The sequence below is a fragment of the Eptesicus fuscus genome, chromosome 23, assembly GCF_027574615.1.
Source record: "Eptesicus fuscus isolate TK198812 chromosome 23, DD_ASM_mEF_20220401, whole genome shotgun sequence".
NCBI classification, from domain to species: Eukaryota; Metazoa; Chordata; class Mammalia; order Chiroptera; family Vespertilionidae; genus Eptesicus; species Eptesicus fuscus.
The window spans coordinates 10,453,251-10,480,944 of NC_072495.1; the positions used below are offsets into that span (position 1 = coordinate 10,453,251).

General features: G+C 45.0%; 2 protein-coding genes across 3 annotated transcripts in view; one reads left to right on the top strand and one right to left on the bottom strand.

Annotated features, from left to right (window-relative positions):
* IFT81 (intraflagellar transport 81) overlaps positions 1 to 1,314 on the bottom strand; it is a 49,270-nt gene extending 47,956 nt beyond the window's left edge. For both annotated transcript variants that reach the window (XM_028147195.2, XM_054712549.1), the window contains exon 1: positions 1,239 to 1,314. The gene's annotated coding sequence lies outside the window, so the exon portion shown is untranslated. The remainder of the gene's footprint in view (positions 1 to 1,238) is intronic.
* A 25,035-nt stretch (positions 1,315 to 26,349) lies between these two features.
* The window catches only part of LOC103287033 (P2X purinoceptor 7), a 39,819-nt gene continuing 38,474 nt past the window's right edge, over positions 26,350 to 27,694 (top strand). Inside the window, exon 1 of the mRNA XM_054712349.1 lies at positions 26,350 to 26,498. Coding sequence (XP_054568324.1) covers positions 26,380 to 26,498 — 119 coding nt within the window. The 5' untranslated portion in view covers positions 26,350 to 26,379. The remainder of the gene's footprint in view (positions 26,499 to 27,694) is intronic.

A 27,694-nucleotide genomic window follows, 5' to 3' on the forward strand; every position in this document is an offset into this window, starting at 1 on the left:
CCTAACCCAGTGGTCGGCAAACTGCGGTTTGATGCTCTGTTGACTAATGAGTTTGCCGACCACTGTCCTAACCCTACTCTTCACGGTAACTTCCTCCCGAAAATCATTCTTATGCTACACACCAGGTCCTGCCTTCCACGTTGACCACTTGTAGTTCCTCATGACATTTTCTCTTCTCTGCTAAACTGCAAATCCCATGAGGACAGATCTGTCATTCCATCCTTGAATACCCTCTACATCTACTAGTAAAACAGCGACTACGTCCACTAGATTGAATGAGTTTGTTCAAAGACCCAAGGACAAAACAACAACAACAACAACAACAACAAAAATAACCACCCCACCCCATAAGTATAAGTAGGCTGGCAGTGAGACAGATCATAACTTTAAAAAAAATTGAATATCTGATTAAGTGCTGAAACAGCATTACCAAGGTTTCTTGTGTCTCCTGCATGCAGACATCACTTAATATGGGAAGAAGTAGTAGAAAGTTTGCAGGCAGGCAATTGTTTTAACTAGCAATTTTTAAAAATGAATTTAAAAAATGAACTAAAAAAATAATTTCAAAGTGTGTATACCTTTTTTGGGGGGACACCTGTACATATTTACTTTTCAATGATTTAGAAATTATATATATTATTTATAGCATACACCATATATATATTTTCCCCTTTCAAAAATGCAAAACCCTTGTAAGTTACCAGGAGAGGAAACAAACTGTTTGGTTCCCCGCGGGCCCACCCGCTTTCTGAGGGTCAGGCGCTGAGGACAGAGACGTGCTGCGCAGGTAGGCTGTCTATGCCCAGTGGGCTCGGCGCTCTAAAATTAGCAAAAGCAATTACTCTCCCGCTTCTAGAGGAAAGATGCCGCACTAATTCACCAGCACCTCCCCTCCCAAGAACAGAAAAACCCGAGGGGGTGGGTGGGGGCAAGAATTAAAACCAGGACGAGCGCTTAATCTGGCACAGAGCGGGGCAGAAACCACGCGCTCTGGACAGCAACTCGCAGGAGTCCCCAAAAGAGTGTGCCCCCGACCCCAGGGCTCGGGAAAGGGGACCGGACCCCACGTCACGCCCGGCCACCTCGGGGCTTCCCGACGATTCATTCCGCCGGGGAATGGCCTTGGACCCCGGTCGCCGCTGCGACCCCTCCGCTTGCCGCACTGGGAAGGGATGGGAGGCACTTTTCTCCTATCTCGGGGTTCGGGGAAGTTTCCGACCGTGGGTCGGCGAGGTTACCTCAAATTCTCTTCAGGAAACCACTGTCCCCCACCCCCAGGTGGTTCCTGGGCTCTAGCGGGTTCCTAGAGACAAGCTCCTTGGCAACGGTTGCTAGACAGTGGGACACGTCACTTCCGGTGGGGCGCCGCGTTTCCGGGGGACCCAGGCGCGGGCGCTGCGGCCCCGGCGCGGGAGGGGGAAGGGCGGGGGGGGTGGGTGCCGGGCCACGTGCGAAATGGGGTTCCAGGTCCGGAGCCACTGTGGGCAGCCCAGAGAATTTGGGCTTGTTACCCCGGCGGTAAACTCTCCCGAACGTTCTGCAGTTTGCCGTTTCCAAATTACTCTGTTCATTCACCAGACATCGGAGATGACTTCTTTGTTTGAGGCAAGGCCCGGGCGATTTGAGTTGAGGAAGCCTTTGGCCTGAGCCTCGGATTCAGGTTTTTGACGTAAGTATCTCCAAATTAGGTTAGATGTAGGAACAACTGTACAGTCCCTGGCCGAATTGAAAGAAGGCACATTCATCATAGAGATTTCAGCTTCTTTGTCACATTATTTGGGCCACGTAGCCTGTACTGGGAATTAAAATTTTTTTTTAATCCAGTACTTTTTTTAATATGCTGAGAGACTGAAAAAAAAAATAGTAAAGTACATAGCCTAAGGCTCCTTTTGGCTTCTAAGAGCCTGTTTTTAGGCATCTGCATAAATGAATGTTCTCTTCCAGTCTTAATGGAGTTCACATCCTATGAGGGAGGCTGAAGGATGATCTTCGTGGCCAGATCACAGACGAGGCATGGAATTCTAGTGGAACAGAGACCCCACTGCTCTAACAGGCTTGGGGGAGACCTTAGTTGGTGAATAGTATTTTGAACGTGCCCTCCCCCTCTTCTCCCCCCCTCAGACAGGGGATCCCTGAACTTCGTGAAGTCAATGAAGAAAACAGAAATTTCTCACACCCTGAAAACTTAGTTGTTGGCTTAAAAACAACTTAGAAAAAACCTACTACAGATTTAGCATCAGATTTACAAACAAAACAAAACAAATTCCATAGTAGGCATCTCCTATATGCCCCCACCTTGCTGGCTGCTGGGGTGAAGGGTTAGGAATTACCTGGTCCCTTTGCTCATGGAGCTAACATTCTAGTGTAGGAAGAGAGACAACTGAACCAGCAATACCCATACAACTATGATGGATGCTGTGACAAAAGGACTCAATGATGGGGAAGCCCAGATAAAGGGTCCCAAGTTTATTTGGGGCTGAAAGGACTATACTATCAGGAGAGGTTCCATTGAACAAAGTGATGTTTAAGGATCAGTAAAAATTAGCGAAACTGGAACAGAGAGAGTTTATGGAGCAGAAGGAACACAACACTCCAAGATGGGTCCATTGCTGGCAGCCTTCTGACTATTGAAGGACCAAGTGCAAGCCCTTGGAGAGAAACTAAGAGTGGTCCCAGCTCATGGATACCACCGGAGGAGGCAACACTTAAAAACTTTAAAAGTTAAACAACTTACATAATTTTGGGAGAAACAATAAAAGATTCACACAATGGGACTATCTAATTAATTAATCCTGTTGGGTGCATTAGGAGATTCTCCTGGCTGCCTGGATTTGAATCCTGGATCTGTGCTGGGGTTGTGGCCTCATCTCTGTGTGGCCTCAACTCTCCAGGCTTTCCTCATCTCTCAACCGTGGCCATGATAATATCTTCCTCAAAGGTGAAGATTGAGTTTGATACAGGTAAACTGATTAGAACAATGTCTGACATTGGAAAAGCTAAAAACGTTTTACCCTTTCCCCCCTTCTTTTTTAAAAATGAGATGGTTAGATTTGCTCCTTCTACAGAGTAAGCTATATAAATGTAAGAGTAGCTTCTCCAGTAGTTTTTAATTCCTCCTCTGCCTGTCGCTGCTATTATTGAAACACTACTTCCCAGTTATGAGAATACGATCCTCTGCAAATTCAGGTAAGCAATGGAATCCACTCTTTGCACTCAAACTCAAATGGATCTTATGCTTAATGCCTTTGCTCAGGAACACAGGAAAGAATTTGAAGCCACTCAGCCTGAGATACTGAGAAGAACATATTCCAAATTGAACAAAAAAAAAAAAAAAAAAAGAGAGAGAGAGACATGGAGAGGCCTGCACATATTAGGTCTCTGCCTGCCTACAGGGCCCAGGCATGGGCCCCAGGAAGACCTGCTACCACCCCTGATTCATTCAAGGTAAAAAGATTCAGCGAGGGGTCCAAGAAGAACTTCTCAGCAACAGTTTCACCATAACAGTGAAGGCATTGCTGATTATATCCCAAGTCAAGCCACCCACGTGAAGACTTTTTTCCCCCTTAGATGCTATATGTTGAGTCTTGTAAAATCTCAAAGATGCCTCTTGGCTGAACTATATTCGACATATTTAATAGATGAAGGGAAGTCCCAGTCATATGGGACAGCCTTTCAGAAAGATTCCTACTCCTATCCTGACTCTCTCTCTTTTGTTTAATAGATGTATTCAGATATAATTCACATATATACAGTTCACCCATTTTAAAGTATACAATTCAATTGCTTTTAGCATATTCATAAAGTTGTGCAGCCCTGACCGGTTTGGCTCAGTGGATAGAGCATCAGCCTTCGGACTCAAGGGTCCCAGGTTCGATTCCAGTCAGGGCCATGTGCCTTGGTTGCGGGCACATCCCCAGGGGGTGGGTGTGCAGGAGGCAGATGATTGATGTTTCTCTCTCATCGATGTTTCTAACTCTCCCTCTCCCTTCCTCTCTGTAATAAATCAATAAAATATATTTAAAAAATAAATAAAGTTGTGCAGCCATCACCACTATCTAATCCCAGACATTTTTATTACTCCCCAAAAAACACACCCTGTTCCCGTTAGCCATCATTTCCCAGTTTGCAATAAAAACAAAAAAAAAAATCTTGCTTCCCAGCCTCTGACAACCACTAATCTGCTTTTCTTCTCTATGGATTTGCCTTCTCTGGACATTTCCTATAAATGGAATCACAAAATATGTGACCCTTTGTGTTTGGCTTCTTTCACTTAGTCTAATATTTCCAAGGTTCATCCATGTTGTAGCATGAATCAATACTTCAATTCTTTTTGTGGCAGAATAATATTTCATTGTATGGCTTTTTGTTCATCCACTTATCTGTTGATGTAAATTTGCATTGCTTCCACTTTTGGCTCTCATAAACAATGCTGCTATGAACATTCGTGTACCAGTACATACCTCCACTCTCTTATGGATAAAGCACTTCCATTGGCTAAGGCAGGTGAGCAGGGTATGACATCATGGATAAATTTGTTTTTTCCTTTCAATTCTTGTTAAATTTGTTCTCTTGGGTGCTCATGGTTATAGACTAAAGGATCCAAGATGTTGTGTTTTTCTTAAATATATATATTTATTGACCTCAGAGAGGAAGGGAGAGGGAGAGAGAGATAGAAACATCAATGATGAGAGAGAATCATCGATAGGCTGCCTCCTGCATGCCCCCCACTAGGGATCAAGCCCACAACCCAGGCATGTGCCCTCGACTGGAATCGAACCCGGGACCCTTCAGTCACAGGCTGATGCTCTATCCACTGAGCCAAACCAGCCAGGGCATCTTTAGCAGTTTTTGATTGTAGCAACAGACTGTTGTTGAAACCTACTCATCCCTTGCTACCAAAGCACTGAAGTTCCCAATCTGATTCTCACCCAAAGCCCTCTGATAAGAAAATGATGTTATGAGGACATGTCCTTTAAATGTTCACTGGCCTCCACTGGAGGTGCGGTGAGGTGGGAGGAGGTGAGAGAAGCTGGAAGCTGCCCTTTCTTACTCCCTCATTAAATCCTGTAGATACTGCGAGAAACATCCACATTGGAGAACCTCTGCTCTGGTTATTCAGAGGGAGAAAAAAAATCACGCCTGGTAAAGTATATTTGTCAAGACTCAGTTTAGTACAAGATAAAAATAAGGAGAAGGGTCATTGTTTCATGCAATTGTGAAGACCAAGGATATTACCAACTTCAGGTATGGCTTAATCTAGGAGTTCAGTGATGTCTCTTGACATTCTTTCTCCCTCCATCTCTCTGCCTCTGAATGGGCTGCTAGTAGCAGGAGGCTTACATCCTTCCAGCCTAGCAACCTCAATAAAAGTACAACCTTTTCTTCAATAGTTCCAGCAAATTCCTGGGGCTGACTTTCATTAGTCTGAAGTGTATCAGACCATTCTTGAATCAACTGCTATGACTCTGATGGACATAAAAATAGACTAGGTGAGGGTGGCTCCCAAAAAGGAAGGGCTGCATTCTGTTACCAGAGGTAGAGATGCTATTCGAACAAGAACCACAGATGTCCTATACAGGTGGTCAGGGAAGGTGGTTAAATCTTAAAAGCTGGGTAAGCAAAACCAGAAGAAGAAGAAATGAACCTATACTTGTTGTGAGGAGTATCTGCATCAATGTGAACTTTCTCCCTGATTTTCTATCAACAAATTCTCTTTCTTCAATGTAGGCTTCCATCGTGGGCCAAACGAGATCTTGAGAAAACAATAGACCTTCCAGGCCCCACGGAACTCCAAGGATGCCATGAACAGAGCGTCTCCAGCCCCTTCTCATTTCAGAACTTCCAAACAAGAGCTTTCCTGTGCGGAGTCCAAGGAAGCCAAGCCAGTTTTCTGTTTTTGGTATTAAATTTAGACCTTTCATCCTGACCATGAGATATTTCTGGATTCTACACGAGTATTCAGCAAATGCCAGTTTTCAAGATGCTATCCCATCTGGGGCTACACTGCACACTGCACACTTTATCTCATTCTTTTAAAGCCCAGAAAAATGACCCAGACGCAGGAACAAATTCGGAAGTGGGTTATTCTGTTATCCATTAATTGTCATTTAATGCCTCAGCCATCTAGGTTACTTGGAGATGAAAGGAACTAAATTTAAACAGAAACCTCAATTCAGTTTTGCAGATAGCCTACATTGTCTCTGGCAATTTAATCTTGTGGGGATGTAGTGCTTTCCTAAAAGGTAAAGAGGATAAATAATATGTGAAACGTTCAACTGAATGGATGGCATTAAATGTGTGCCTGTTGCTACATTTTTGTCAAATGTTTTTTTAATGGGTTTTGTGAGAGTCATGGGCATGTATAGAAGTCAAATACTATACAATTCATATTACTTCCTTGATTATTAACTGAAAAATAGGATGCACTGACATTCTTACTGGGGTCAAATAATCATATCTTCACTTGCTGATGCTTCCTGGGTGTCATTCCCCTCCTAAAACAATATGCATTCCAGTGTGGCCAAAGCTTTCCTTGTCCCAGGCCTGACATGCAAGCATTAATGTCATTGGACCTGAAAAGACCAGGCACCCTGGGATGATGGGTGGGTGACCAAGCAGTCACCAGGATGGGCCATTGATCGAAGATTTCTAGTGACTCTCTGAAGCTTTGTCATATCCAGGGACTCAGCATCCCCCAGGATGTACCTGAAGGCAAAATGCCCAATAATGACAGGATAGGAGCTTAGAGTTGGATTTCGGTTACTTATAAAATCATGTACTTCCTCTTGAAAATCTGAGTTGTCAACTGAAGTGGATAACCTCTGTATCAGTCCACGTCCTGGCAGGATAAAGATGGCACACTCTGGGCAACAGAGGAGAGATTAATAAAGGACTATTTGCAAAGGTGTGGGCAAGGTTTAGGGAAGCCAACAAAGGATTAATAACTAAGGCATCCATTGCTGCCCTAAGCCTGAAGCAGCCAGAGAAGAGAGCAGGCACCGGAAGCTCGTAAACAGAGTGGCTGTCTGGAGAAGGCTGCCTAATAGGAGCCTTTAAATGTAGACAGTCTTGACCTCACATTCCTCCCACCCTCTGATCTCCTGGCTGGCTTCCCATTAGCTAAACCCAACAGGGCGCCAAAGGGGCAGGCAACCCCTGGAGGTCATCCATGCAGATTGGTCTCCCAGAGAAGAAAATGGCAGAATGGGGGTCTGGAAGAGCAATCTGAAGGAATGACTAATTGAATCACATACCGAATTATACAATCAAAACGAGGGGCAGTAAGGCCTTGTGAAGACAACGGAACCACCCCCATGTCTCCAAGCTGCCCTGGCTCTGTAGCTGAGGTTCCTGGAGTCACATGGAGTTAGGCCTAATTTCATTTCGGCACACGGCCCACACCCACATAATCTCATTTAATCTTCCCAACAAGGCTGCAAGGACAGTGTTGTTGTTTTTCCATTTTACAATTGAGAAAATGGAGGCCTGGAGAGTTCATAGAGGGTCCACAGTCACATAGCTAGCAGCCGGCTGAGTCAAGATTACAACACAGATCTGCCTGATCCCAAAGCCATTTTCACCATCCTACTAAACTGGTTCAAAACTGGCTCAGCAGAGTCTGGAGGAAGGACCATAACAGGCCATTGAGGCTGGAGGCAAAGGGCTTTTCTGTGCGGAGGGCCAGTGTTAACATGCCATCTGGTTTTCTCTGCCTCGAGGGCTTTGCCAAGGAGACTCTTCTCTTAGCTGGTAGGGCTAAAGGTTTGAATTCCAAGCCCTCGCCCGGGAATCAAAGAGTGGAAAGATGGAGAGAAAACACTTGGCCAATGATGGGAAAAAGGGTATTTTCGTTTCAGATGCCTTTCAAGTTCTTTTTTCCCAGCTGAGCGTTGGGTATTTATAGAATTCAGGGGGAGTATTCAAGGGTAATCAGCAGTGGAGCTGCTTTGGGGCCATTAGGAAGCTCCAGATCACACAGGAAAAAGTTGAGGGGAAGGGACAAGAAAAGGCCAGGAGCAGCGGGGCACAAAGTGGCCTTCTTTATGTCGCCGAGAGCTTTTCTCTTCCTGGGCTGATGATGTCAAATCAAGGCCTATGAAAGTGCTATAGATGGAATCATAGAATCAAAAGGGATGAAGGGCTCAACAAATTGTGGTACAAATGTACAGCAGAATGTGATCCTGGCCTAAAAAGGAATGAAGTACAGATACATGTTACCACAGGGATGAACCTTGAAAACATGATGCTGAGTGAAAGAAGCCAGACACAAAAGGCACATGTTGTATGATTCCATTTACATGAAATATCTAGAAAAGGCAAATCCATAAAGACAAAGTGCAGATCGGCGAGTGCCAGGGGCTGGGGGAAAGAGAGAATGTGGAGCAACTGCTTAATCAGTACAGGGTTTCCTTTTGGGTGATGGAAGTCCTCTGGAAACAGAGGTGGTGGTTGCACAATATTGTGAATGTAACCAAATGCCGCTGAATTTTCCCTTTAAAAAGGCTAATTTTAGCCCTAGCTGGTTTGGCTCAATGGATATTGTCGGCCCTTGGATTAAAGAGTCCCGGGTTTGAGTCTGGGCAAGAGCACCTACCTCAGTTGCAGGTTCTATCCCTGGCCCTTATTGGGATGAGTGTGGGAGGCAACCAATCGTGTCTCTTTCACATCGACGTTTCTCTCTATCTCTCCCTCTCCCTTCTACTCTCTCTAAAAATCAATGGATCCCTACCTGGTTTGACTCAGTAGATAGAGTGTCGGCCTGTGGACTAAAGGGTCCCGGGTTTGATTCTAGTCAAGGGCACATGCCCGGGTTGCGGGCTCGGGGCAGGAGGCAGCCGATCAATGATTCTCTCTCCCTCTCTCTTCCTCTCTGAAATCAATAAAAATATATTTTTAAAGAAATAAATAAAAATCAATGAAAAAATATCCTCAGGTGAGGATACACACACACACACACACACACACACACACACACACACACACAGAGGCTAATTTTATATTATGTGAATCTCACCTCAATTAAAAAAAAAAAAAATGGACAACCGTCACCCCAAGTCTTCCAAGCAGTCTTTGCTCTCTGCAGCTGAGGTCTCAGGCATTACAGCCTTATGGCCCAATTTTATTCCAGGCTTCCCTTTTCTCTATACTCCCCCACTACTGGCTTCCTTTCTGTTGCTCAGACACTCGAAACCCATCCCAAACTCAAGACCTCTGCACTGCTCCTTCTTTGGTCTGGCTGTTCTTTACCCCATCTCCCCCCTGCTGGCTCCTTCTCCTCATTCAGGTCTCAGGTCAAATGTTCCTTCCTCGGGGAGACCTTTCCCAACCCTCTTACTAAAGTAACCCACCTACCAGTCATTTGCCATCACCGAGCTTTTCAGACTGTTAGTTATGATTGATTAGTAGTTATTGAAATCAATTTAATGGGTCTTACTGAATATTTTAAAATATATTTTTATTGATTTCAGAGAGGAAGGGAGAGGGAGATAGAAACATCAATGATGACTCTGGAACCAAGATGGCGGCATAGTTAAACAACTAATCTGCTGCCTCACACAACAATTTCAAAAACACAACTAAAAGACAAAAACGTCTACCACCCAGAACCACGGGAAAGCTGGCTGAGTGGAAGACTGACATCTAAGAACAGAAAGGAGCACAATCGCTGAAAAGCTGAGGTACGGAGGCACGCGAATCGGGCCGGCGGTGGGCGGCTGGGTGCACGGCTTTTCTTCAACCCGCAGGGAGACAAGCTCCCGATCACTCTGAAATCCAGTTTCTGGGGACACTCGGGGGACCCAGACACCTACGGGGAGAAGCTGGACTCTCGGCCATCGGGTCGGAAAGTGAGAGTGACTTTTTTGCGGTGGTGCGCCCAGCAATCATTGTTTACTGCGCTGGAGCGCAGGGCGCAGGGACTTGGAAACGGGAAAGGCAGAGACAGCTGATGGCAGCCATCACCGTTGGCCACGCCCCAGCCTAGTGATGCCCTGAGACCCCTCCCAGCCCTGAGGCCCCGCCCTGAGGCCCTGCCCCACACATTCTACAAACCCGCCCAGGCTCCACACAGCGGCTTTTACATATAAATGGCCTGTTCTGTGGCAGCTTAACCAACTGCAGCTCCAGTCAGACTGCTCCAAAACCGCCCAAGCAGAGGAGGAGAAAACTAGCCCCTGCTGTAGCTCCTGCTGGGGGACACACAGTACACAAGGGTACACCAAGAGTGTCCACCTCAAGTAACTGGGAGGCTGACCCGTTGAACCAATAAGACACCTAGTACACAAAACTACCCTACCAACTCAGGGAAGCAGAGAATATGAGAAGGCAAGGAAACAGATCACAAACCAAAGAAATGGAGGAAAACAAGCGATTGGACATAGAGTTCAAAACCACAGTTATAAGGTTTTTCAAGAATTTCATGGAAAAGGCCAATAAATTCCATGAGGACCAACTAGAAATTAAACATACACTGACTGAGATAAAAAATATTATACAGAGACTCAAAAGCAGACTAGAGGATTGCAAGAATCAACTCAAAGATTTGGAATACAAAGAGGCCAAGGACACTCCTCCAGAGAAGCATGAAGAGAAGAGAATTCAGAAAGTTGAAGATAGTGTAAGAAGCCTCTGGGACAACTTCAAGCGAACCAACATCAGAATTATGGGGGTACCAGAAGAAGAGAGAGAGCAAGATGCTGAAAACCTATTTGAAGAAATAATGAATGAAAACTTCCCTCACCTGATGAAAGAAATAGACTTACAAGTCCAGGAAGCGCACAGAACCCCAAACAAAAGGAATCCAAAGAGGACTACACCAAGACACATCATAATTAAAATGCCAAGAGCAAAAGACAAAGAGAGAATCTTACAAGCAGCAAGAGAAAAACAGTTAGTTACCTATAAGGGAGCTCCCATACGATTATCAGCTAATTTCTCAACAGAAACCATGCAGGCCAGACGGGAGTGGCAAGAAATATTCAAAGTGATGAATAGCAGGAACCTACAACCAAGACTACTCTACCCAGCAAAGTTATCATTCAGAATTGCAGGGCAGATAAAGAGCTTCACAGATAAGAAAAAGCTAAAGGAGTTCATCACCACCAAACCAGCATTATATGAAATGCTGAAAGGTATTCCTTAAAAAGAGGAAAAAGAAGAAGAAAGATAAAAATTATGAACAACAAATACATATCTACCAACAAGTGAATCTAAAAGTCAAGTGAATTAAAAATCTGAGGAACAGAATAAACTGATAAACTTATTAGAATCAGAGGCATAGAATGGGAGTGGATTGATAATTCTCAGGGGGAAAGGGGTGTCTGTGTGGGGAGTATGGGAAGAGACTGGACAAAAATCATACACCTATGGATAAGGACAGCGGGGGGAGGGGGGAGGTAAGGGCAGAGGCGGGGGTGGGAACTGGATGGTGGGGAGATATGTGGGGGAAAAGGAGAAACAATTTTAATCTGAACAATAAAGATTCATTAAAAAAAAAAAAAAGAAACATCAATGATGAGAAGAGAATCATTGATCAGCTGCCTCCTGCACGCCCCCTACTGGGGATCGAGCCTACAACCCGGGCATGTGCCCTGACCAGGAATCATACCAGTGACCTCCTGGTTCATAGGTCTACACTCAACCACTGAGCCACACTGGCTGCACATTGATGAACATTTTTAAGAAATGAAGTGGAATAGAAAATATACAGAATAAAGGTAAATACTTCTGTATCAGAAATATATATATACTTTTTGCTGCAGTAACAAACCACTCCAAATGTATTGCCTTGAAACCCTCCCTCAAATCTGTGGGATAGTTGGGCTCAGCTGGGTAGTTCAGCTCCACGTGGTATCTGCTGGGATCTCCACGGGGCTGAGTTCAGCTGGGAGCTCCTCTGGGGCCAGAACATCCAAATTAGATCCCTCCTTTCTGGGCCCCAGTGCTGGCTGCCATTTCTCCTTCACGTGAACTCTCTCCTTGAGGTCTCTGATCATTCAGTGGTCTAACCTGAGCCTCTCTACTGGCAGCTAGATACTGTTAAAAGATCAACTGAACCATATTTAAAAATTTTAAGAGTTTACTTGAGCAAAAATTGATACTAGTCGGGCAGCACCAAACAGGAAGTGGTTAGGGGCGCCCTCCGCTGGCAGGAGTCCTGGGAGAGACTTATACAGAGTAAAGTGTGGAAGCAAAGAAGAGAAATTATTTCATTGGCTATAACTGAAAGCCTAGTTGGCTGTTTGTGGTTGGTTGTCCTTTGACTTTTGATTTCATGACCTTGAGACATGTACAGGTGTTGATTTTGATTTGCTTACACTGGAATTCGAACCACATCAAACTCATTGTTTGATTCAGTGAATAGTACAAGGAGCACAGACATGAAAGCCACCAGGCATCTTAAAGCAGAGGCCCAGAGCAAGCATAGTGTCATTTCCATCGCATCCTATTGGTCAAAGCAAGTCATGAGTCCCGCCTAGATTCAAGGAAAGGAACAGCCTCTACCTCTGGATCAGGGAGTGGCATGTGCATACCAGGAATGATGGTTGCTAAATTGTTGGCAGACATCTTTGCAGACAATCTATCACAATTGTTTTGTGAAAGTTTTATTTCAGTTTAATAAACAGGCATTTGAGTTCATTGGATCACACGATAAACATTTCTTGCTGTGAGTCACAGTCAAAAGGTTTGAAAAACTCATTTCCACATTCCTTTATTAATTTCTTCCAAAGCACCTCGTACTCTCTAAAGTTAAACGTGTATGTCCCTCATTAGAATACAAGCTTCTGCCCTAGCTGGTTTGGAGTGGATAGAGTGTCGGCCTTCGGACCGAAGGGCCCTGGGTTCGATTCCAGTCAAGGGCACGTACCTTGGTTGCAGGATCCTCCCCAGCCTGCAGGAGGCAACCAGTCGATGTTGTTTCTCTCACATCAATGTTTCTCTCTATCTTTTCCTCTCTCCCTAAAAATCAATGAAAAAATATCCTCAGGTGAGGATTAAGAAAAAAAAAAAAGAAAGAATACAAGCTTCCTTAAAGTCTGTCTTGTCTTGTTCACCGCTGTATCCCCAGCACTTTATTAAGGGCCTGGCACTTAATAAGTAAATAAACATATGATGTTATTGAATAGATAGTAACAGCTACCATTTATTTGGTCCTGAGCACTTAAATGCATTATCTCACTTAATTTGTTCAACACATATTTGAGCACCTACTATGTGCCAGGCACTATTCTACTTACATGCTGGTGATACAACAGTGAACAGAACAGACAATAATCCCTGCTCTCATGGAATTCATATTTCACTATGATACTGGAATAGTATGGAGTACATTTGCTACTATTTTGACAGATAAGGAAACAGAGAGGTCAGGCAACTTGCCCAAGGTCACACAGCTAATAATTTCACCTCGACACCTGGTTCTTCTCTACTCTGCTGCAAATGTTGGGTTTTGTCCAGCCATGGGTCTAAGTGATTACAGATCTCAATTTCTGCAATTGCTTCTCTAAAGGTTCAAACTTGTCTTTCTGGGAATCAGACACAGGGGGGAAGAGGTGAGTTCCATGACCTCAGAGTTCCTACCCCCCTCCCCATCCCGCCCCACTCTGTGACGATGGCTCACACCTGGGGTGTTGCAGAGTTGAGCCACAGGTCTCAGTCACCCCCACTGTCTTATCGGCATGTGACATCCCCAAGTGGCTGGGGCCTGCAGGCCTGGCAAAGAATGCAGTCCGAACAAAAATAAACCTGCCACATTCCTTGGCAGCCCCCTGCCCCTTCCCGCTCTCCAGCCATCCATCCTCACAGTGCAGCCTGCCAGGGAAGGCCAAGAGAGGAACAGTGGGGTGGAGGAAGCAGCCTGCTGTCCAACCCTGAGAAAGAGAGGGAGAGGGGAAGAGAGGAAGAGAAAGAGAGAGAGAGATCACCTTATATGGGAACATGTGCAGACAATGTGTGGCAATGGCTTAGAGGGCAGTGGAGGTCAGATACCAGACAGATGGAAGAAATTAAACATGGGACAGAGAGTGTTCCTGGGCCCTGAAAACAGCTCTTGTTTCACAGCGAGTTCGCACAAAGCCTGGCCCGTTTTCCTTTTTTGCCTAAGCTGAGCGAGATGTTGAGTCCTCAACTCTACATGACTTTGAGCCAGGCCCTGGTTTGGCTGGCAGAAGTCTCACTCCCCTAAAGTAATTTCTTTAATGAACAAAAGTTCTCTTTGCAAAAAAGAAAAAGACTGGGCCTATTTCCCACAAGTTTACAGTATCTTCCTAAAGCACATAAATTAGTGGTTAATGAGTAAATACTCCATTTCTCATTCATTCATTCATTCATTCATTCATTCAACAAATATGGAAGACCAATTATACACTGAGCCAGGGGCTGGGAAGATAGTGTTGATTGATGATGATGATGATGATGATGATGATAGTTACTATTTGTTGATTTGTACTCATCTGATAAATGTTTCAATTCATAAAAATTTACTTAGCACCTCCATGTTCTAGTCATGAGGATATAGAACATTGCTCTAAAACCATCTGGTCCCTGACCTGTAGTTAACAAGGGGAGTGGGAGAGTAGAAATGACAGATCTTAAACAGATGATTCCACTGGATCTTCACAACAGCCTTTTAAATAAACTATTGTTATCTCCATTTTTTTTTGAAAAAAATTTAAAATATATTTTTATTGATATCAGAGAGGAAGGGAGAGAGAGAGAGAGATAGAAACATCAATTACGAGAGAATCTTTGATCGGCTGCCTCCTGAACGCCCCCTTCTGGGGACTGAGCCAACCTGGGCATATGCCCTTGACCCGGGTTGTACTCATTCAAACCCAGGACCCTTCAGTTTGCAGGCTGATGCACTATCCACTGAGCCAAACCGGCTAGGGCTGTTACCATCTCCATTTAACACAGTTTCTCAGCCTCAGCACTATGGATATTTTGGGCTGGACCATTCTTTGTGTGTGTGTGTGTGTGTGTGTGTGTGTGTGTGAGGAGGGTGGGGGCTGCTCTGTGCACTGTAGGATATTTAGCAATATCCTTGGCCTCTACCCACTAGTTGTCAGTAACAACCAAAAAATGTCTCCAGACATCATCAAATGTCCCCTGGGGATAAACTCGCTGCTGGTTGAGAATCACTAATCCAACAGACGAGGAAGTAGAGGCTCAGGGCCAGTTAAGAAACTTCCTAAAGGTCACCCACTGGCAAGGAGGACTCACCCTGGTTGTTCCCATTCATCTTGGCACCTACACAGGGAAAACAAACTAGCATTCCCAGGGCTAAGTGTGACAGAAGGACAAGTTGTGTTTGGCTCACAGAGTTCTAAACAGAGTGCTAAACTATCATCCCTAGCCACAGGGAGTGGTGAGGACTGTGGCAAACTGTACAGTGCATCTCCTCTCAGCTCCAGCCAATCTGCCACACAGTGTAGTCAGATTTCTTAAATTTTCAAGGAAACCCAGAAATCCAGATAGTCTCATTGGTCCTGGCTGGCTTGATCTAGTCATGTGCCCATTCATAAGCCAATCACTGACCAGAGGGAGGTGCTATTCTGATTGGTCAGACTTGGTCATGTGACCATCTCTAAATAAGGATATGGAGCTTCTCCCAAACAGGAGCTGAGAGTTGACAGTGGGGAATAAGTGAGTCCCCAAAGGAAAATTGGGTGTTGATATCAGAAGGGGGAATGAATGCTGAACCGGCCCAAAAAACAGATACATGTTACACCTGGAATCTTCCCTACCACTGACTCCTTCTAGCCTTCCAATATGCATCAATCTTCTCACCTACCCCCACCGGCCCTACTTTTGTGCCTGGGACATGCCCTTCCTCTCACTGGAAGGCCATCCTTATACCCTCTTTCCTCATTCATATCCACTTCAAAGCCCAAGTCAAACCTCATTCAACCACTACGGGTGACAATGAAATTGTCCTGGGAACTCCCAGTAAAGTGAGAATCTAAACCACACACTCCAGTACTCAGCTCCATAGCTATCAGATGAACAAATAAATAAGGAGATAATTTGCATGACTTGCAATAATTAGAAAACGGGGCTAAGATTAGAAGGAACTAGAAATGTTAATGGAAGCTGTCTCTGAGTGGTGGGTTATGGGCAATTCTGGCTTTTCTTCTTTATAGCTGTCAGCATTTTCTACAATAAAAAAATACAAGTCCTAAGAGTAAAAAGGAAGTAATGCAAGTCTGGTTTAAACAGACTATAAGCAAGAGAGGACAAGGACCAAGTGTTGATTCTGCTTTGTCCCTTAACTCGCAGCAGCAGGCACACACGTGTAAGAGCTAGTTAGAGCTGGATTAACAGCCTCAGGGCGTGTAACAGAGACTGTTGATTCCCTTCCCCAAGCCAGTCTTCCTTTCCTCCTTCAGACTCTCCGAACTCAAATTCCGAGTGCTGTCCTCCCGCTCTCTCCGCATTGCCATGTGCGTCATCAGAGCAGACCCCAACTCCAACCCCTACACCAGAGGATCTATTGGCACTGCTGACTTTTGAGCAGGATAATTTTGCTGATGTTGAGTTGCTGCACGAGTCACCTTGAAGTTTACATGGATGAAGTCAAACATTCCTTAATGTTTAGGTGTTTAAGCTAATTTGAGTTGGCCTTTCTGTTACAGCATCTTAACCAACCCAGGGTTCTGTTAAAGACATTGCATATTCAGACACATACAAGGATCATTAAAAACAGTGATTTTCTGGGTGGTTGGGGGTGGCTATGAGAAGCTAGAGTTAAGGACAGGTGTATATATTTTTATTTTAGAGAGGAAGAGAGAGGGAGAGTTAGAGATAGAAACATCAATGATGAGAGAGAATCATTAATCGGCTGTCTCCTGCACGTCCCCTACTGGGGATCAAGCCCACAACCCAGGCATGTGCCCTGACCGGAATTTAACCCAGGACCCTTCAGTCCACAGGCCACAGCTCTACCCACTGAGAAAAACTGGCTAGGGCCAGGCATATCATTTGATAGTCCCTTCCGAGTTCCATTTTTGACCTAGAGCTATTCCAGTTGCATATGCAATTGCTAATAACCCATACAGACACTGAAGCAGAGAAAGGGGCTTGATTCCTTTTACAAAACAAGGAGCAGTATTTGCTCTAGAACCCACTACATCCCATCACATCAAAACTGCTGCAAAACACCAAGTTCTGTAGTTTTTAAGCTATTTCTGGGAGCCTCTAAGATGAAGCTGATTAAGAAAATAATAAGCCATAACCTTCAGAAGCCTCAGCTCACTTATTGGTAAGCTAGATAGGACAGAATAAGAATTTTCTGATATTGAGGGTCAGAAAGTACTTCATGAATCATACGGTGGGTAATTGGTTATCGATACTAAGCAGCCCAGACAGACAGCATTGCGCTCCCAGCATTCAAATGGTCTTAAGTTGCCAGTGGATTGTTTGCATGTGTCCTTGTTGTTTCTCATGTTTCTGAGGCTCTGCTTCCTCATCTGCATACTGTGACAAGACCTCTTCTGACTGTGCACTGAATATAAAATAAGGACCTTTGAAAAAGGGAAACATATGCCACTATTATTTCACCATAATTCTCCTGTCCAGGAAAACAGCAAACAAAACAGAACTTTGAGGCAGACTGAGCGATGTTGGTGAATCACTGCCCTCTGCTGGTCAGTGGCGATACCACAAATGGTTTCAGAGAGGAGAGGGTTTGGGAAGAGGAACCTCTGGGAAACTGAAGCACAGAGAGAGGAGGGGACTTGGCTGAGGGCACCAAGCAAGCCATGGACAGAGAAGAGTCTCAGATTTGAGATTCCTGATCTTAGCTCCGTTTACAGGGAGAAAAATGAGGGCTGGAAACTCACCCATTATGGTTTCACTCTGCTAGCCCCTCAGGAGCTTTTCTAGACAGTCTTAATAGGATTTCTCTCTTTTGTTCCCCCTCACCATTCAAACTGATTGGACATCCCACCCTTTTCTTCATACCAGTGTAGCAGAGTTCCGTTGTTTGATGGGTGATTTATGAAAATGAGCTCAGATCCTTGCAACTGCTTTGTAAGGTTGGACCAGGACCTAAAGATTAGAGTGGTTATGACACTATCCTAAGGCCCAACAGCGAGTAAGTACCAGAGTGGGATCTAAACTGTAGTCTGAGCAGAAACCGGTTTGGCTCAGTGGATAGAGCGTCGGCCTGTGGACTCAAGGGTCCCAGGTTCGATTCCGGTCAAGGGCATGTACCTTGGTTGCAGGGACATCCCCAGTAGGGGGTGTGCAAGAGGCAGCTGATCGATGTTTCTCTCTCATTGATGTTTCTAACTCTCTATCCCTCTCTCTTCCTCTCTGTAAAAAATCAATAAAATAATTAAAAAAAATAAAATAAACTGTAGTCTGAGACCCCAAACCCACATTCTAACCACCACAAAAAATCATAGCACTTTTGTGTTGAAAATTTTGGAACGCCCAAAATGATAGTATTTGCTGGCAGACTTTTGATGAAGCAATTAGAGAGGAAAGTTTTTTGAGCACCTCTCTTATTCACACTTATATGATCTTGAATACTGTCCACAATATTGAGGCACAAATAAGGAAACCGAGTTCAAAGAGATTAAACTATGTGCCCAAGGGCACTTGGTGAAAGCTGGCATTCAGACTGCAACCTCCTATCGGTGTTAGTATATAAATAAATTATGCTCTTCAGAACGTAAATAGGATCAAGTATGTAGTAGCCTAGAACACAGGCCTCCCCACCACAGCACCCCTTCGACTCTCCTGTAAACCATTTCCTCCCGGAGGCCTCAGGGTTCCAAGTCCTCTTGATCCGGGTTTGAACCCCACATTTCTGAGCACTGCTATGAATATACCCTGGCTGGGTATATTATTTCATTTAATTCTTGTGGGAACACTGTGAGGTAGATAGGATCATCATCCCCATTTCATAGATGAGCAAATTGTAGCTCTGAGAAGTTAAATATCTTGCTCAAGAGCATGGACAAGCCCAGTGGTGGATAATTTGCTGACACTCTACGTGATACTGTCTTCAGGCCTTATTCTTCCACGTCTTTTTTAAAAAAATATATTTTATTGATTTTTTTATAGAGAGGAAGGGAGAGGAATAGAGAGTTAGAAACATCGATGAGAGAGAAACATCGATCAGCTGCCTCTTGCACACCCGCCACTGGGAATGTGCCCACAACCAAGGAATGTGCCCTTGACTGGAACCGAACCTGGGACCCTTGAGTCCGCAGGCCGATGCTCTATCCACTGAGCCAAACCGGTTTCGGCCTTCCACGTCTTATTCTTCCCTGTTTGCAGACAGGAAACAGCGTTACAGAGAAGTGAAAGTAACTTGTCTCAGGGCCTTTGCATTCACTGTTTTCTCTGCAATGCTCTTCCCAGACATCCTGGCAACTCGCTCCCTCACCTTCTTAAGGTCTTTACTTAAAAGGCCTCTTCTCCGGGAGGCCTTTCCCCCCCCACTCTATTTAAAAGTCCAACCTCCACTCTTGTATCTCGGTGACAAAAAGAAAACAACCCAAATCAAAAATGGGGAAAGGACTTAAATAGACATTTCTCTAAGCTGTACAAATGGCCAATGAGCACATGAAAGAATGCTTAACACCCAATGATGTGCATTAGGAAATGCAAATCAAAGCTCTGTGAGATATTACTTCTTACCACTAGGATGCCTATTTTTTACAGAATGGAAAATAACATGTGTTGGCGAGGATGTGGAGAAATTGGAACCCTCATATGTTTCTGACAGGAATGGAATATGATGCAGCCACTGTGGAAAACAGTTTGGCGTTTCCTCAAAAACTGCAACATATGATCCAGCAATTCCACTGAAACAATTGGAACTGGGAACTCAAATACTTGTACCAGAATGTTCCTGGTAACATCTATATATAAAAAGCCTAGCCGAAACCGGTTTGGCTCAGTGGATAGAGTGTCGGTCTGCGGACTGAAAGGTCCCAGGTTCGATTCCGGGCAAGGGCATGTACATTGGTTTCGGGCACATCCCTGGTAGGGGGTGTGTAGGAGGCAGCTGGTCGATGTTTCTCTCTCATCGATGTTTCTAGCTCTCTATCCTTCTCCCTTTCTCTCTGTAAAAAATCAATAAAATATTTTTTAAAAATTAAAATTAAAATTAAAAAAAATAAAAAGCCTAATATGCAAAGTGTCCCCTCGGGAGTTCGAACTACCAGGAGTTCGATTGCTTGCTATGATATGCGCTGACCGCCAGGGGGCGGTGCAAAACGAAGGGAAGCCCCTGCCGGCAGCCAGTAGCCACTAGGGACCCTACCCATGCACACATTTTGTGTACTGGGCCTCTAGTTATTCATAATAGACAAAGGTGGAAACAATCTGAGTGTCCATCGACCAATAAACAGCTACATAAAATGTGATATATCCACACAAAGTATTATTTATCCATAAAAATAATAAAATACTGACATATACTAAAACGTGATGAGCCTTGAAAACTTCATACAAATTGAAAGAAACCTGTCATAAAAAACCACATAGTATGATTCCATTTATGTGAAATGCCCAGAATAATTAAATCCACAAAGACAGGGGGGAAAATGGTGGTTACCAGGGGCTGGTGAATCCATAGAGACAGAAAGCAGATTGATGGTTGCCAGGGGCTGCAGGGAAGGAGGGAGTGACTACTAATGGGCACAGGGTTTCCTTTTAAGGTGATGAAATGCTTTGGAATTAGAAAGAGGTGGTGGTTGCATGGCATTGTGAAAGTACTAAATGCCACTGAATTCTAAATCTTACAATGGTTAATTTTACGTTATGTGAATTTCACCTCAATTTAACCACTAAGTTCAACCCCAAACACATCTGATCTTCCTTCCTTGCTTGTTTTTTTCCCCATAGGACACGGCCCTCTCACATTCTATATATCTGACTTGTCTGTTATTTGTCCTGTTTCTTTACAGGGGTCCTCAAACTTTTTAAACAGGGGGCCAGTTCACTGTCCCTCAGACCGTTGGAGGGCCAGACTATAGTTTAAAAAAAAAAACACACTATGAACAAATTCCTATGCACACTGCACATATCTTATTTTGAGGTAAAAAAAACAAAACGGCAAAAACACCCGCATGTGGCCCGCGGGCCGTAGTTTGAGGACGCCTGCTTTAGAATATGAGCTCCAAGAAGGAAAGAATTTTGGTCTCTTTTGTTAACTCACATATCCCCAGAGTCCCTGGCATTCAGTAAGTAGTTGTTAAATAAATGAATTAGGCCTGACTGGCATGGCTCAGTGGTTGAGTGTTGACCTATGAATCAGGAGGTCATGACCTATGAATCAGGGGCATGCAGGAGGCAGCTAATCAATGATTTTCTCTCATCATTGATGTTTCTATCTCTCTCTCCCTCTCCCTTCTTCTCTGAAAACAATAAAAATTACATTAAAAAATAAACGAATTAGGAAGAGTATGGTAATAAAGCAAGAGTCCTGCCCCAGGGAAGGGTGCTTCAGGGAGAAGGAGGAACACATGTGTAGTTTTGCTTACAGTTTCAGGAACGAAGATAGAAGACCATAATACACACAGTTAATGCCAACAATTACACATTCACAAACTATTTGAACCACTTGGCAAGGCCTGGTGGGCCCCTGGGTGTGGAGGTGGGAGGCGGGTCCTGCAGGTGGGAAGGCCTGGGCCCCTGTCATAATCTCAGTCACTAGACTGCTGCAACAACACCTCCATGGCCTTTCAGGCTCAACACCACCCTGGAATGCCTGTTTTCCCTGTTGGCTCTGTTCTCCTGATCACCATAGCAACTGTTTTGAATCTTCTTCACACTCATCAAACCTCCCTCTGCCTTTCCTTTCTGTCTTCAGGCACCTCTGATTCCTATTTTGGCACAGAAAATAGATGCCATCTGACTGAGCCTGTCCTATCCTTCCTCCCTTACCTGCAACTACACTCACCTTTCCCTCTATCCCACGTATCTTATCCCAGCGCAGACTGTAGAACTGTCTACACTGGCAAGAATGTTCTCCATCTTCATGGTCTATTATGGGAGCCATTAGCCACATCTGGATATTGAGCTTTTGAAATAGGATGTGACTGCAGAACTGAAGTTTAAATTTCATTTAACTTTAAATAAATTATTTATTTTTATTGTTTAAAATATATTTTTATTGATTTCAGAGAGGAAGAAAGAGATAGAAACATCAATGATGAGAGAAAATCATTGATCGGCTGCCTCCTGCACGCCTCACACTGGGGATTGAGCCCGAAACCCAGGCATGGGCCCTGAGTGGGAATCTAATTATGACTTTCTGGTTCATAGGTCGACACTCAACCACTGAGCCACACCGGCTGGGCTAACTTTAAATAATTAAAATAGCCACATGTGGAGAGTGGTCATCCCATTAGACAGCACTGGTTTGGTGTAACTCAAAGAAAAACGTTTATGGATAGCAGGGCGCTGGGCATTCTCCTAACTCTGTGACCTTCCAAAGCAGCAGACGCATTTACTGCAAGGATTCTGAGGTAGGTGATGAGAAGGAAGGAAGAGAGGGTGAGCAAGACAGGTTCCTGAGAAAGTGCCATGGAGAAATATAGAGGAAGAGACCTCATGTTGACAGGATTTTAAAGTAGCTCCAGTTCCCAAGAAAGAAAGAAACCACAGTGGATCTTGGCTGAAACACTGTCCCTCCTGAAGGAGAGTCAGTCTGTTAGCATTGTATCGTTGCTGCAAATCCAAACTGGTACTGACACCAACAGGAGTTTTCGTGGGAGGAAGAACCAAACGCCAGCCAGGTGAGAGCTTGTCAGTTATTTCAAAGAGCATCCAGTTATCTTTGTTCCCATTTTTCACTAAAAGCAAAATGGGTGCCACACGAACAGAACGATGACTTGAATGTCCCTTTTTGTGTAGCTGATTCTGCCCACATTTGATGATTCTATCGCATTTCAGTTACATATCTTTTTTTTTTTTTAAAGGGAGGGATAGAGGCAGAGAGAGAAAGAAACATCAATGTAAGCAAGACACATCTATTGGTTGCCTCCCACATGCACCCCGACAGGGATTGAGGATCAAGCCTGCAACTGAGGTACGTGCCCTTGGCCGGAATCAAACACAGGACCCTACAGTCCGTGGGCCAATGCTCTATCCACTCAGCCAATCCGACTAGGGCGTTACACATCTTTTTAAACATGAAAAGTTAGAATACCACACCCTCTCCCTCCACTAACTGGCTAGCCCTTTTGAGTAATTCCTTTCTCCCCTGATTTTAAATATTTTTATCACATGCTAAGTTCCCACTTGTCTTTGTGTTTAATGCTCAATTCTATCCTGTTCCGCTCATTTATAGTCCGCTCACTAGCGGCCTTTAATCACACAGCTTTATAATCGCTCTTAATATCTCCTTGGCCTCTGGCTTATTTGTGAATCACTGGCTGTTGTCCTGGTTTCCTCTCCTTCCCGGATGCCTCTGTGTAGTCTCCTTGGTGTTGGCGTCTTTCAGGGATCTGCCCTCAGCCTTGCTCCATGCCACTATACCCTCTCCCTGGGCAGACCTCCCACCTCCACTCTTGCCCCTTCTATCCATTTTCCAAGGTGCAACTGGAGTGACTTTACTAAAGTGAAAATGAAATCATGCTGTGCCTCTGCTTATAAACCTGCCTATTGCTCTTGGGACAAAGTCCAGACTCATAACCACAGCACAGGGGGCTGAAATATACTGGGTTTCCTCAAAGCACACCCTGAGACAAGAATGCTGGCGAGTAGTTCAGTTGGGAGGTTGAAGGCCGGGAAGGAGATTTGGGAAATGGGTAGGCAGTCAATACAGGAAGCATTCAAGAGCAGGTCTGTAACAAGAAACACACACACACACACACACACACACACACACACACACACACACACAGATACACACACCCCTTCACCGAAGCCCTCACATCCCTCCATTCCATTCATGACCTCACTTCCTACTTCACACACACACACACACACAAAAAAAAAAAACAGAGACCACCAATCTTGATGTTCCTCTTTGAACATCTTTGTGTGTGTTTTGTTTTGTTTTTTTTGTTAAGCCTCACCTGATGATACTTTAATTGATTTTTAGAGACAGTGGAAGGGAGGGGAAGAAACAGAGAGAAACATCAATGTGAGAGAGACACATCGATAGGTTGCCTCCCACATGCGCCTTGATCAGAATCAAACCTGTAACCCTTCATTCCACAGGCCGACACCTAACCACTGAGCAAACTGGCTAGGGCTCTTTAAACATCTTTGAATGGCTTAAATGTTTCCATCTTAACTAACCCTCCTCAATCTTTCCTTGACTCTATGTCCCCCATCAAAAACCACTCTGAGCCCTAGCTGGTTTGGCTCAGTGGGTAGAGCATCGGCCTACAGACTGAAGGGTCCCGGGTTTGAGTCCAGTCAAGGGCACATGCCCGGGTTGTGGGCTCAATCCCCAGGAGGGTGTGCACAGGAGGCACTCTCAATGATTCTCTCTCATCATTGATGTTTCTCTCTCTCCCTCTCCCTCTGTCTTCCTCTCTGAAATCAATAAAAAAAACCACCCTGACCTTACTCCCCTCGTGGCTAAGCTGGCAGGTAAAGCAGTCCTCATCTGCTCCTCCAAGGCCCTCTCTTCAGTCCTTCCCTGAACGATTGCTTTGTGGGAAGGTGTTCCATTGCGAAAATGTGATTTGAAGTGTCTTTGGGTATTTAGGTCTGGTGATTCTGCACAGGTGAGGATCTCAGAAAGGCTTGGTCTGGTTATAGAGATGTTTAAAGATCTATCACTAATTTTTTAAAAGTAGTGTCTGTTAGGTATGATCAAATAATTGAATCGATACCCCTTCCCCTGGGAATTGACCTTTAGGCCACTTCACAATGGACATTCCACTGGCTTAGACCACATTCCACCCGCTAATATCATTATCTCTCCTCTGAAGTTTCCCAGAATCCCAACCTGAACAGAGAATTCTCCGCCCAGACAAAGCCCGCTTAGAGTTCTTTAAAAACCTCTGACTCCCAGTCTTTGGGTACTGGCACCATTTGAGGGTCAGCCCATCTGGGTTTCCAGATGACCTTTACCCCTTTGGCCTCATGCATTCCTCCTTCGGTCACGCTAACAGTGCCTGCATATGGAAGAGAAAACTTCACAGAAGTGGCCTTAGTGTGCACTCAGCAGAGCTTCAGATTAAGGATTCTTGGACCATTCGAAATCTTTTCTTTAAAATATATTTTATTGATTTTTTACAGAGAGGAAGGGAGAGGGATAGTTACAAACATCGATGAGAGAGAAACATCAATCAGCTACCTCCTGCACACTCCCCACTGGGGATGTGCCCAAAACCAAGGTACATGCCCTTGACCGGAATCAAACCTATGACCCTTCAGTCCGCAGGCTGACGCTCTATCCACTGAGCCAAACCAGTTAGGGCCCATGCGAAATCTTAGCTTTATTGCTTCTGAGGAAACAGGGTCCTGGGTCCACTTTAAAACCCAGATTTGAAGTTGACCGTTTTATACAAAACCTGCTTTGCTTTGAGCCTGCCAAAATTTGCTTTCATTGAAATGTAAGCTAAACTCCACCAGAATCCTACAAAAACTCTGTCCCTTTGCTTGGGGACAACCCACGGCTCCTCTGGCATGTGTTCGCCCTCATTGAGGGGTCAAATCCTAGCTTTGTTTTATGGCAAGTTTGTTCCTGAGAGTCTTAGGCTGCTGGGCCTACGTCCTGGTCGGACCTCCCAGAGCACAGAGCAGGACAGAGAGAGGAACCAGACAGAGCAGACAGAGGGTCATGCAGGAAATATTCAGCATAGAAATAAAGTCCACCCCCCTCCCCACTACCCAGCAAATCTGATCCCCCCACAAACAGGAGTGTTGTCAGGAAGTGTGTGTGGGGTGAGGGGAGAAGGGGAGGCGGAGACCTTCGTTCACCCAGTGTCCATACACATCCGGGGCTGAATAAAGGATTGCAGAAAATGAATCAGTCTCTGAGTGGCTCTTGAGGCCATGGAAAGATCTAGGCCCTTTACTAAGTCCCAATGGAAGCACTGGGTCTTCTGACATTTGAAGAGCTCCCCCTTTCCCCCAAATGAAATGAGTCAAAAAGTGAAAGGAACAGGGGGAAGGGCAGAATTCTAAAAAAAAACCGCCCTTCTTTTGAACACCATCATTGTGCCAGCATGTGCGGGAGGCCAGCGGGGGCGGGGTCAGCTGCCAGACAGGCCTATAGGATTTGACTTCCCTTGTTTATCCCCCAGCCAAGTCTGGACAGCAGCCAGGGGTCCGCCCCCATTCTGTCATCATTGGAGGAGCTCAAACTTAAAGGCTCCAGTTTAAATTCAGGGCATTTCATTTTTCTCTTACTGGTGGGTCTGCTGTGGCCCTTCTGGAGCCAGCCCCAAGACTCTCACCATGCCAGCCTGCTGCGATGATATGTTTGCGTATGAGACCAACAAAGTCACCCGGATCCAGAGCGCGAGATATGGCACCATTAAGTGGTTCTTCCACATGATTGTCTTTTCCTATGTTAGGTAAGTGGGGTGTGGAGATGACCCCAGATCTCTGCAGTGGTTGCTGGCACAGGAAACCCCAAGGTGCAGCTTCTAGTGCACCTCCTGAATTCCACGTGGTTTTAAGACCTGAGATGTGTGTCTCACAGCAAGCTGGAGGAGAAGTGTGTTTGTGTTGGTGGGGAGGTGGGAAGGGGGGCCGGAGGGTGGCCAGCAAGCAGCAGACAGGAGGAAGCTGTGCCAGTTTGCTACAGAAAGAAGCTTGGGAGGCAAGTGTGACACTCTGGGTTCTATCCCAGGCCTGCCAGGGCGAAATGGGTAGGGCATGCTTGGGAAAGGTGGGAAAACACAGGGCAACGCCCTTGATTTCCAGGGAGAAGGCCATGAATCGGGGTGCAAGTAGTGATGCTGCTGGTAGCTGTCTGATTGATCATTGCTTAGGGGCAGGAACAGGACTAGACTTGTAAATATCACTTTAGATCCTCTCCATGGTTAGGAAGGCTCCCCATGCTCTTTTTTCCTTTTACAGCTTATTGAGATATAAGTTGGACGCTATACAATTCCCCCATTTAAAGTGTACAATTTTGTAGTTTTTATCATAGTCACAGAGTTGTGAAATCACCACCACAATTTTAGGATATTTACTTCACCTCAAGAGGAAATCCCACTTCCCTTACTTACATTTCCATTCCCCCGAAGCTTCGGGCACCCACTGATCTGTTCTCGGTCTCTATGGATTTGCCTATTCTGAACATTTCATATAAATGGAATCACACAGTAGGTGGTCTTTTGTGTCTGGCTTCTCTCACTCAGCATCATGTTTTCAAGGTTCGTCCACATTGGAGCACGTATCAGTACTTCCTTCTTTCCTATGGCTGCATAATATTCCACTGTAAGGATGGACCACTTTGTGGTGGACATTTGGGTTGTTTCCCAATTTGGGGCTATTACGGATCATGCTGTTGTCCAGCTAGGGTGGCTCAGTGGTTGAGCGTCAACCCATGAACCAAGAGGTCACTGGATGGAGTCAGGGCACATGCCTGGGTTGTGGGCTCGATCCCCACTGGGGGGCGGGCAGGAGGCAGCCAATTGATGATGTTTCTCATCGATGTTTCTCTCTATCCCTCTTCCTTCCTCTCTCTCTAAAATCAATAAAAACATACTTTTTAAAAATCATGCTGTTATGAACATTTGTGTACAGTTTTTTGCAAGAATAC